Raw genomic sequence first — 11937 nt, forward strand, 5'->3', positions numbered from 1 at the left:
TCTTCTTCTTCTTCTTCTTCTTCTTCTTCTTCTTCTTCTTCTTCTTCCATTCCAGACACAGTTCTCCCTCCTACTCCTGCCCATTCTTTCTCAAACAGAACATTCTATTAAGCAGGACACGGATCTACAGGTTCTATAGACAGTAAAAGTGCAAACTGTATCTCTTTGTTTTTATGTTCCACACAAAAATGGAGTCTCTATTGATTCCCTGTGTATCAGAATTGTTGGTAATTTTTACTGGCCTGAAACCGGGGTATATACATAGTAGCTCAAAGATCCAAGTCTATCTCTGCCTTTCTGTAGGTTTTTGACCTTGGGTAAAACTTTTCTTTCAGACTTGCTTCAATCCACCAAATGCTGTAGGCTAGATAGAAGCCTTGGTTCTGAGAAAATTGGAAAGCTTTCTCTTTAGCACAAGTGACAATAGCCTTAGGACATAATAACTATTCAGTTGAGACATAAAGGAATAATGGGTTCTTTCTGATGTCCATCACAGTAGTTCCAGAGGGTGAGGTGCTCTGCCCTTTGATCACAATGTCCTTCAGCATGCATAACAAGGCACTTTTGACCACTCTTCATTCACTATGCACACATTTGTCAGAATTTGCATAACTGCATGAGTATTCAGGGGCATATATATCTATTTTCTTTTGGAAAAGTTATGACACAGTAAGGAGGATTAGAAGAATGTTCTTCAACAAAGAAGGTAAAAAGCAGCTAACTCCCAACCATTTGCCACACTCTATTAATAAGGGATATGATCCGGAACCTTCCATTACTGGAGATGTGTGTAATACTGGAGATGGATTGTGATAGCTCTGATTGGAGATTGTGTTATGATGGAAAATAATGAGAAAGAATTAACTAAAATAGTAACCATTTTCCTCCCAAATTAGGCTCCAAAAATAGCTTTTGTCTTTTGGACTGGGATTCTTTGCTTTTTTCACACATGTGAGCTAAGTTGTAACTGGCATTAAGTCAACTATTTCCGAAGGAGAAATGGCAATTCCGAAGACTGTGAGAAGATCAGGTATTCTTTTTTTTTTATTTTTTTCTTTATTTATTTTTCATTAAAAATTTCCACCTCCTCCCATTTCCCTCTCCCCATCCCCCTCCCCCTCCCTCTCCAGTCCAAAGAGCAGTCAGGGTTCTCTTCCCTGTGGGAAGTCCAAGGTCCTCCCCCCTCCATCCAGGTCTAGGAAGGTGAGCATCCAAACAAACTAGGCTCCCACAAAGCCAGTACATGCAGTAGGATCAAAACCCAGTGCCATTGTCCTTGGCTTCTCAGTCAGCCCTCATTGTCTGCCATGTTCAGAGAGTCTGGTTTGATCACAAGCTCCATCAGTTGCAGTCCAGCTGTCTTTGGTGAGCTCCCATTAGATCAGCCCCACTGTCTCAGTGAGTGGGCGCACTATAAAGATCTTTAACCTGTAAGATCTCATGGACTCTGGGGTGGAGATGAGCTATATAGTTCTGCTCAGGATGCTTGAAAGGAACCCATGACTTTTCACTTATTCATGAGACACTTAATTTTAATGGATGATTTGACTCTTTGGTCCCCAATTTCTATGTCTTTGGCCCTAGTGAAATCAAGTACAGGATCCCACATGTGATGAGACTTCTAGGGGTGTGTTCAAGAAGCACTGCTAGCCTGTGTGTTTCTTAATTGCATCTGATAAGGATATTTGTTATCCATGGCAACATTGGAGGGGCTTTATGGCCACTACATTAGTTTAGTCAAAGTATAAAAAGCCTATGTTTTTGAAACTCATCTTCAGATTATCTGCCTTTATCTGCATTTCCCCTCATGTTTACATAAGGTTACAACAGAAAAAAAATGTCTGAAAAAAGAATCCCTGATTTCTTTATAGACAGTTGGTGGTTAATGACTGTTAATCCCACTTTTTACCATGATTGGGCTTTAAGACCATTTGTTGTTTGTTTTGGATTGTCTTGAAGTACACTAAGTCAGTTGCAATGGAGACATCTACTTCAGTTTTGGTGTTCAATTTTCTAAACATCTCCTTCACTGCTAACCTTCCTCTCTCCATTCCCATCTTTTCCCATCCTCCCTCTCTTTCTCTCTCCTCTTCTTTCTTCTTTCCTGATCCCCAAGGACAAATTATTGGTTAATTATTGCTCTTGAAATCAGACAAGAGTGGGGCTGGAGAGATGGCTCGGTGGTTAAGAGCATTGCTGCTCTTTCAGAGGACCCGGGTTCAATTCCCAGCACTCACATGGCAGCTCACAACTGTCTGTATGTCCTGCTTCAGGGGTCCAACGCTCTCATACAGACATACATGCAGGCAAAACACCAATGTAGATAAAATAAAAATAAATCATTTTTTTAAAAAAGAAATCAGACAAGAGTTGGATACAATCTCAAATGCACCCGCGTGGTGCTATGTAGAATAAATACTATTATATCTCCATGTTTAATTTCTAAGGAACCCAGAAGAACACACAGACTACATCTTTTAAAGTTGTAAGATTTTCAAAGATTGGCTGTCATGTTGGAAAAGCCAAAGCTCCCCTACAGGGCAAACAACACTTTCAGAATGACAGCAAGGAACATTCTAAGATAGATGTTGAATCATTTTACGCCATTTAGTACAAAGGGAATTCACTGGGGAGGAAGTTTGTGTGAGAAAACAGAGTAGGAGGAGCAGAAAGGGAGAGTATAAAGTCAGAGGCAAGGTTTGCTCCTGTGTGTGCCATCTGCAGGCAACTAGAGGTGATGAGACATCTTGTGGGCTGGCTGTTGTTAGCTGTCTACATGTATGGACTGAATGCAGGTGAGGTGGAAAAGAGGGGGTAAGAATTGAAGTGGGAGAACCCAGAGCAAGTAAGGATTGAGAAAGGCTGGAAATCAACAGTCCATGACATATTTTCAGTACAGCAAGCAGAGGGTGGAGAGCTGTGGATTGAACTATTGTTCGTTCTTTCCCTCCTTGGTTGAGTGAGCACAGAACAGGTGACTTTACATGTAAGGAAGCCCTAGTTTCAACATCTGTAGAGTGATAAAAATGCCTTCATGAAAGAGGGATACTATTACAGGTTGTTTTGAAATTTTTTGCAAAGTCTGTTTTTAAGGAAGCAAGTTCTAAAATAAATAGTGTATGGACTCAGAGATTCTTTGCATTAGGATGGTCTATTAATGCCTTCCTAGCTGGCTGTTGACTGACAGTGTCTGTAAGTTTCAAACACACACTACATGGGCTGCCTGTGGGACAGATTTCAGAGAGACTGGGCTCAGGTTTGGTGGGAGAAATTTCATGTTGATTCCTTTTATAATTCATTTGTAATTTGAACCATATGAATGACATCCTTAGAAGACAAGTAACCTCAATGCAGAACAAGGGGTCTCATCTTATGGTGTAGTTGTGAGGGTTAATCAGGAAGCGCAGAGGAGTTCCTGTAGAGTGGCCAGCATCTTGCAGCTGTGTCCACAGGAATACAGAGTCCTAGAGAAATTTGGACTTGCTGTGCATGGTAGCTTGAAGAGCACAGAGCGTGGGGTACTGTGTCTAATGAAGAGAGAGGCAGAACATTTTGTTGTAGTAGTAGTTTGTTTTGAAGGAGTCTCATGGAGTCCAAATAGATTTCATGCTCACCATGTAGATGAAGATAACCTTAAATTCCTGATTTCCCAGTTTCTATCTTCTGAGTGCCAAGATTACAGATGAGCACTATTATCATTATCCCTAGTCAGTTTATATGTTATTGGGATCAAACTCAGGGCTTCTTTGTGAATGTTATGCAAGTACTCAACCAACTGAACCATATCCTCATCTCTTAGAAAGGATTTAGATTCTCATTACCAGAGATCTAAAGAGGAAAAATCATGCAACTTGGAATGCTTTGACATAGTATCTAAGTAACTCTTGTCTATGACAAGGCAGAGTAGCTGTATTTAAGAAAGGACTGAAAGCAGATAGGTAGAAGAGAGGGGTTGAAGGCTGGAGGGGGAGAATTCAGAGCAAGTAAGGACTGAGAAAGGCTGGAGGTCAAGATGAAAGCATACTGAATCATGATGTGATATTTACTCTCTTTGACCAAGGGAGTCACATCACTTGCTGTCAGGGCTTTATTTCCCTCTTGTGTTGCATGGAATGACTTTAGCCTACTCCAGGGAAGACATCAAAAGAGTGAGAGCTCACATCTGAGTGGATGGAGCTTCCTGGCTTTCCAAAGCTTGCAGTGACATTTTCTGGGCAGATATACAACCCCAGCTTGATGAGATGTTGCAGAACACTGACGTATATGTCATAGTCATTCTGAATATGCAGTGCTTTAGAAGGTGGCTTACATTTTACCAATTATTTTTTTATCTTTTAGACTTGGTTCCCTATTTACACCCCCCAGAGGAAGGTAAGAAAGCAACCTCTATCTGGCAGCATCTTAAATGTCAGCTTCCACCCCTCAAAGAGTAAGAGGTGCACACTTTCCTGCCATGGAAACTTTTTCTGACCTAAGAGGATTCCTTGGGTCACATCAGCTAAACAATATTAAAGAACTCACTTGTCACTCAAGAAAGGCACTTTTCACCCATTGGGACTCTGATAAGGCACCATGTGTATTTCTGTATTTGATAGTTTATTCTCTTTTCTTTGGCAAATAGTTATTATGCATGTATGGAGTCAACTTTGATGTTTTTATATAGGTTCATATGAGTCATTAAATCAAGGTCATTAATGTGATTAATAAAACCATCTTTTTACAAACATCATCTAAAATTTTTATCTTTTAAAAATATCATTGCATTACTTCCCTTTATTTCCTTTCCATTCTCTAACTTCTCCAACGTTCCCTCTATATTACCCTCAAGTTCCTGGCCTCCTCTTCTGTAATATATACTTATATAGTCTTACATATATAGTCATAGCTTGCTGCATCTGTACAGGGATGCACGCATGTACATGATTTTAGGGCTGACCACTTGGTATTGGTAATCAAGTAGGAGACTCCTCTATGAGAAAAAAACCCATTTCTCCTACTCTCAGCATCCTTTAGTTTCCTATAGTTTTTTGACCAAGGGTGAGGTTCAGTGATATTTTCCCCTTCTGTGTTAGCATGTCCATTATTGTTCCTTGCTCAGGTCTTGTTTAGGCAACTATATTGTTGAGCTATCGTGGGTGAAGCTTTCCTTTCATTTCTAGGAGACACAATCTCACGGCAGATTTTCTGGTCCTCTGACTCTTACAATTTTTCTGTTCTTCTTCCACAATTTTCCCCGGGTCTTCTGTGATGAAGCTGTGTTATAGAGGTATCCACTGGGAATGGGAACCTCATGATCAGTTGTTCTTTGTTTTTTGACCAGTTGTGGTTTTCTGTAATGGTCTCTGTTGCCAAAAGAAGTGTCTTTGATGAAGGGAAGAACTGCACTTACCTGTGGGTATGTGGATAAATATTTAGAATGAGTTAGGAATTATGCTGAAAAGATTCAGATTTTTTATAAGGAAAGATAAGCAATGTCAAAACCTTTTCTTCTCTTAAGAACAAGAGAATGTCAGTGGGTCGTCTGTATGGCTCAGTTTATGATATGAGTGAGCTCAGGTCCTTCAGAGTGGAGCAGTGCATATGGAGAAGGAGAAGATGCTATTGTTGCAGACAGGGCAGAGAAAATTATAAGTGATGTCAATGCTTGTAGATGGCAGTGGGGGACTGGAGAGATGTTTGGGGATCGCATTAGTAAATCAGAGGAACAGATGATAGGAAAGGTTCCAGACTATGAGCTCTGGAAATGAAGTCTCTCACTGCTAACGGACCTCCCACTGAGGAAATCTCTGACTTTGTTGGAGATTTGCTGGTATTTTCTGTCACAAACAGGAAAGGTAGCAAGTGACACCAGCTGCAGCTGTATGCAGGCGTTCTGGGAGAGCAGGATTGTGCCTCACTGAAATGAACATTTTAAAATCAAGTTCCAGCTGGGAACGGTGAGGCAGGGGACTGACATGAGTTAGAGGCCAGTCTTGGCTCCAGAGTTCTAAGACAGACTATGTTACAGGAGTGAAAATTTGCTTAAAATTTAAATGAAATACAAAAAATAAAAAGTCAATTCCTGCTAAGCATCTTAGTGAATGCTTTTAATGCTAACACTCAGGAGGCAGAGGCAGGTGGATCTCTGATTTAAAGGCCAGCCTGGTCTAGATAGCAAGTTGTAGGCCAGCCAAGGTCAGCCTAATGAGAACCTGGAATCAAAGAAACAAAAGATAATACAATAAACTCATTTCCCATCTTGAGCATCTTTTACATTTTGAAATTGTTCTTTTCTCCAGAATTTCCTGCGCAAAACTGTACTTTTCCGTTCATCTATAATGAGGTAGTCTACCACAGCTGCATCTCTGTTCACAGTGACTTTGATTGGTGCTCCCTTGATTATTATTTCCAAGGAAGGTGGAGATACTGCAAAGCATTTGGTGAGAGTCCTATAAAGGTGTATATTAGATATTCAGGACCTGAGAGACAGTGTGTAGAATCTGGAGAAAATGTTTTAGATTTCAGAAAATGGTCTTTCCTACATAAAAAAAAAATCATAGAAAAAAGCTCAATGTTTTTTCAGCAGGGCTTAATTTGAGGACAGTATCCATAGTTTACCCCTTTACCCATCTTTCTATGCAGATCCTCCAATATGTATCTTCCCTTTCCAATTTGGAAAAAAGTCCATTAACGAATGCACCAAGCAAGGCTACATTTTGAATCGGAGTTGGTGTTCACTGACTGACAACTACAACAGAGATAGGAAATGGAAGCAATGCTCTCCTTACAAGTAAGATGATGGGAGAAGGTGGAACAATGTCCTATGAGCTGCGAAATAAGCAAGACATTAGGTTGATGGATGGGGAGTCTTAGATCTCCGTCTCCTCCTGCTATGACTTAGTCAGGGGCAGTAGACTTTTCCTGTGAAGTATTTCCTGTTGAGTACAGCAGGTTTATTAGAGTGTGCGGTCACCAATATTCAGCTCAGCTTTGCAGCACAAACGTGGCCACAAACAGAACAAGTGTACTGGACCATGGGCAAAGCTGATGTTCTGGTGTCTAATGCTGTTTCATGATTATAATGGCATGTGCATTGCTTACTTTTGTCATTGCTGTGACAAAACACATGATGAAAACAACTCAACAAAGGAGGGACGGGTTTTCTCGGGTTCCTGGTTTGAGGGAACACAGCCAGCGGTGGTATGGAAAGAAGAGGTGGTGGGGTAGAACTCGAGTCAGCTGATCGCATTGTATCGGCATTCAGCAGAGACAGACAGACAGACAGACAGACAGAGGCTTGTACTCAGTTGGATCACTCCCTTTTTTTTCTAGTGACTGAGGCTTCAGTCCAAGAGCTGTTGTTGCCCACATTTAGGTGAGTTTTTACTTCTCAGTTAACCCTTTTCTGACATGCCTGCATGTGTGTTTCCTCGGTGATTCCAAATCCTGTCACATTAGCAATGACTACTAATTAGTCATGTTGTTACGTGTGCATTGTTCTCCAGTTTTAAAACTTGTTTTGAGTCACAAAGTTAATATGACATAGGTACTCACTGGAACTCTGAAGCAGCACACGGCAAGAGAAACATCAGCGTTCTTTCTGTTCTCCTCCCAGGAACTCCCTTCTTCCACAGGTGCTCGTGCCACCCCATACATCTCCACCACTACATATATCTGTAAGATATAACTGAATCTGCTTTCCTCTTTGTCACCATGGCTTGATCATCACTTAAAACAGACTGAGGGGGTTTTCCCTACGAATACATCAATCTCCCTCACTTTCTTGTGTGCATGCTTGTCAAATTTTAAGTGGTTAGAGATTATCCATCATTCATATATGAAGCTTCCGATTAAAACAAAGCTTGTGAACACTGGCAGTGATGGATGGATTTTTCAAACAGTGGACAGCATAACTTTATGTCATTATAAAAAACAAGATGTATATTCAGTTTTTATTCAGTTAGTATTTAAAATTTTTATTTAAATATTTTATGCAATATATTTTGATTGTATTGCCCCCTTTTTTTCCAGAACCTCCTTATCAATATTCGGCTACTTCTTTATGTTATATTCTCTCTCTCCATTTCTCAAACACACACACACACACACACACACACACACACACACACACAAAATATATATACACATGCACACATCTGTATGTACACATTCCCATCCTTCAAAAACCATTACAATGAAGAATATGTGCAGCCTTCTGAAGCCATTGGTATTATGCCAAATGGACTCATGCTATTCTAATCTCCTATCAAAGAGGAGAAAAGACTGTTTAATAGCAGGGGATACAAATGAGACATTGACATTGGGAGGGTGGAGAACCAAGATATTCATTCTAACATGTTACCTTCTCTTCAGTTTTTAGGTAAGCTGTGTGCTTTTGAAGAGACAGAAGTTACACATTCATTGGTTGCTACAATTCTCTGTCATTAAGGAGTATTATGACAATAAATGTCTATGCTCTTGTCTATCTGGATATCCTGCTTCTGGAAAAAATGTCAAAGCATACATTTGTTGTGTGAGAGAGTTTTCCTGAGGAGACAATACAGACACACACACACACACACACACACACACACACACACACACACACACACACACACCTACTTACTCCAGATTCAGAACTCGCAAAAAATTAAAGTAATGATAACACCAAAGTCCAACCTGGTGAACTTATTAATTTTTATTGTTACTACTAAGATGAGTATGGGTAAGGGGTTACTTACAAGGGCAAGGATTCACCCCTGCCCCCAAATCAGCTGTATCACAGAAAAGCACACCTTAACAGTGATGACAACTCATGGAACCTGCACCTTGAATCTTCCTGCCCAACTTGTAACTCTAGTGGGTCCAAGAATGTCCTCTCAGTAGTTTTGCTGGACATATTATTGTCTCTAGCAGTTTTTAAATCCTTGATAAAGCTGTAAAAGGACTTTAACAAACCTTGCAAATTTCCACTTTTTGAGACGTGTGATATTTTGTTTACCTCCAGGGCCTTCTGAGCCTCCCCTTCTTCCTGGAAGGAGAGTTTGAGGAAAACACTATACAACAAAATAGGTGATTCACATTGTTACACAGTCAATGCCACCCCTCAGTAGCAGTGGGACACACACAAGTCTTCAAGAAGAGTAGTGTAAAATGAAACAAACAGACCAAAAGATAGGGAAAAAGGGAAAATAGAACTAGCAAGAAACAGGTTGTGTAGCAGCCAACTCAGTGGGTAAAGTGTATGCTGGACAGGCATGAGAACCCAAGTTTGGATCCCAGAACCTGCATAAAAGCAGGTATGAGAAACATTCCTGTAATCTCAGCACCGCTTGGGAGTGGGAATGGAAGCAACAGATCCTAGCGGCTTGCTGGCCAGCCAGCCTACCTCTAATGGTGAGTTTCAAGTTCAGCAACAGATGCTGCCTCAAAAACAAAGTAGAGAGAAACAGTGAGAAATATTCAAAATCAACCTCTGGCATTCACACATGTATACAAACTCAAGTGCATCTGATCCCTGTGAACACATGTGTATCTAACACACACAAACACAAAGGTGGGAGAGATTGAGACACAGCTATCCCAATACATGCATAAAACAAAAGAGATAAGAGGCAATGAATCATTATAACATTTCCAGGAGTTCACAGTTCCTCATTCAATTCTGGAAATCAAAGGTAATAAAAAGGCTAAAATACAAGATAAAGCTATTAACTACTCCAGGGCCTCATGTTCCAGAGTAGTTGACCAACATATAATAGGATCCACAGCTGTGTGTGTGTGTGTGTGTGTGCGCGCGCGCGCACGCGTGCATGCTTTTATTTGGTTAAAGTTTATTGTTTGCTTTTCCTATTCATTTTTGGGTATCATTTTATTTTGTTTTCTTGGTTTTAGGGGCTTTAATCATTATATTGGGTTTTTATTTTTTTATTTTGAGAAAGAACTTAAAGTTGAGTGGATGGGGAGAGGGTATGGAAAGACTTCAGGGCAGGGAAAATTATCAAAATATATTTAAATTAAAAATTATTTAAATAAAACATAAAAATAAAGTTTAAAAATAAATTATAATATGTTTAAGTTATGGGAGAAAATTTAAAGCACAGAAACCCAGTTGGTAAAAAAAGTGGAAGTGAGACTAGAAAGAAGTGAGGATGGGGAAAGTTGATCTTAACAATTTATTGAGAGGAAAACACTCTGGTAAACTACAAAGAGGGGTAGAGGTATACTATGTATCCAAAAAACAACAATAAAAGTTGTTTAACTGTTTATTATAAAGAAATGCTAAATATTTGAAGAGATGGATATGTTTGAATTGCTTTAAACAGTACAAGATGTATGCATGCATGAACACATCAGATGGTACACCACACATATGTTGAATCATCATGTTTATGTGTCATTTAAAAATGGATTAAAGATCTCAATATCAATCTGAACACACTGAACCTGACAGAAGAGAAAGTGGGAAATAGTCTACAACATATGGGTACAGGAGACCACTTCCTACGTATAACCCCTGTAGCACAGACAATAAGGGCAAGATTGAATAAATGGGACCTCCTAAAACTGAGAAGCTTCTGTAAAGCAAAGGACACTGTCATTAAGACAAAAAGCCAACCTACTGATTGGGAGAAGATCTTCACCAACCCCACAACTGACAAAGGTCTGATCTCCAAAATATATAAAGAACTCAAGAAACTAAACTTTAAAATGCTAATTAACCCAATTAAAATGGGGTACTGATCTGAACAGAGAATTCTCAACTGAAGAAGTTCAAATGGCCAAAAGACACTTAAGGTCATGCTCAACCTCCTTAGTGATCAGGGAAATGCAAATCAAAACAACTTTGAGATACCATCTTACACCTGTCAGAATGGCTAAAATGAAAAACACCATTGATAGCCTTTGCTGGAGAGGATATGGAGTAAGGGGTACACTCATCCATTGCTGGTGGGAATGCAAACTTGTGCAGCCACTTTGGAAATCAGTGTGGTGGTTTCTCAGGAAATTCAAGATCAACCTACCCCAGGATCTAGCAATACCACTCTTGGGAATATACCCAAGAGATGCCCTATCATACTACAAAAGAATTTGTTCAACTATGTTCATAGCAACATTATTTGTAATAGCCAGAACCTGGAAACAACCTAGATGACCCTCAATGGAAGAATGGATAAAAGAAAGTATGGAATATATATGCATTAGAGTATACTCAGCAGTAAAAAAACAATGACATCTTGAATTTTGTATGCAAATGGATGGAAATAGAGAACACTATCCTGAGTGAGGTAACCCAGACCCAAAAAGATGAATATGGTTTGCACTCACTCATTAGTGGATTCTAACCATAAATAAAGGACATTGAGGCTCTAATTCATGATCCTAGAGAAGCTAAATAGGAAGGTGTACCCCCTCACCCCCCAAAAAACCATATAGTTATCCTCCTGGATATTGGAAGTATACAAGATTTACAGGCAAAAATTGAGAGCTTAGGGTTGGGGGTAGGATGGGGGTAAGGGGAGATGAAGAGAAAGAAGTGAGAAGGGAGGATGGGGAGAGCTTGGGGGAATGGGACAGTTGGGATGGAGAAGGAGTGGATATGGGAGCAGGGAAGTAGATATCTTAATTAAGGGAGCCATTTGAGGGTTGTTAAGAGACTTGAGTCTAGAGGGGTTCCCAGGTGTCCAAGGAGATGTCCCCAGCTTGTTCCTTGAGCAGCCGAGGAGAGGGTGCCTGAACTGGCCCTATACTATAGCCACTCTGATGAAAATCTTGCATATCACCAAAGAACCTTCATCTGGCGATGGATGGAGATAGACACAGAGACCCACATTGGAGCACTGGACTGAGCTCCCAAGGTCCAGATGAGGAGCAGAAGGAGAGAGAACATGAGCAAGGAAGTCAGGGCCGTGAGGGGTGTGCCCATCTACTGTGATGGTGGGGCCGATCTAATGGGAA

At 40.2% G+C, this 11937-nt stretch overlaps 1 protein-coding gene across 1 annotated transcript in view; it reads left to right on the top strand.

Moving 5' to 3' along the window:
• The window catches only part of LOC101997625 (binder of sperm protein homolog 2-like), a 16457-nt gene extending 9114 nt beyond the window's left edge, over positions 1-7343 (top strand). The window contains exons 3-7 of the mRNA XM_013355490.1: positions 2725-2795; positions 4339-4371; positions 6279-6419; positions 6622-6769; positions 7312-7343. Coding sequence (XP_013210944.1) covers positions 2725-2795; positions 4339-4371; positions 6279-6419; positions 6622-6769; positions 7312-7318 — 400 coding nt within the window. The 3' untranslated portion in view covers positions 7319-7343. The remainder of the gene's footprint in view (positions 1-2724; positions 2796-4338; positions 4372-6278; positions 6420-6621; positions 6770-7311) is intronic.
• Positions 7344-11937: the final 4594 nt, after the last annotated feature.

Source organism: Microtus ochrogaster, unplaced genomic scaffold (assembly GCF_000317375.1).
Source record: "Microtus ochrogaster isolate Prairie Vole_2 unplaced genomic scaffold, MicOch1.0 UNK139, whole genome shotgun sequence".
NCBI classification, from domain to species: Eukaryota; Metazoa; Chordata; class Mammalia; order Rodentia; family Cricetidae; genus Microtus; species Microtus ochrogaster.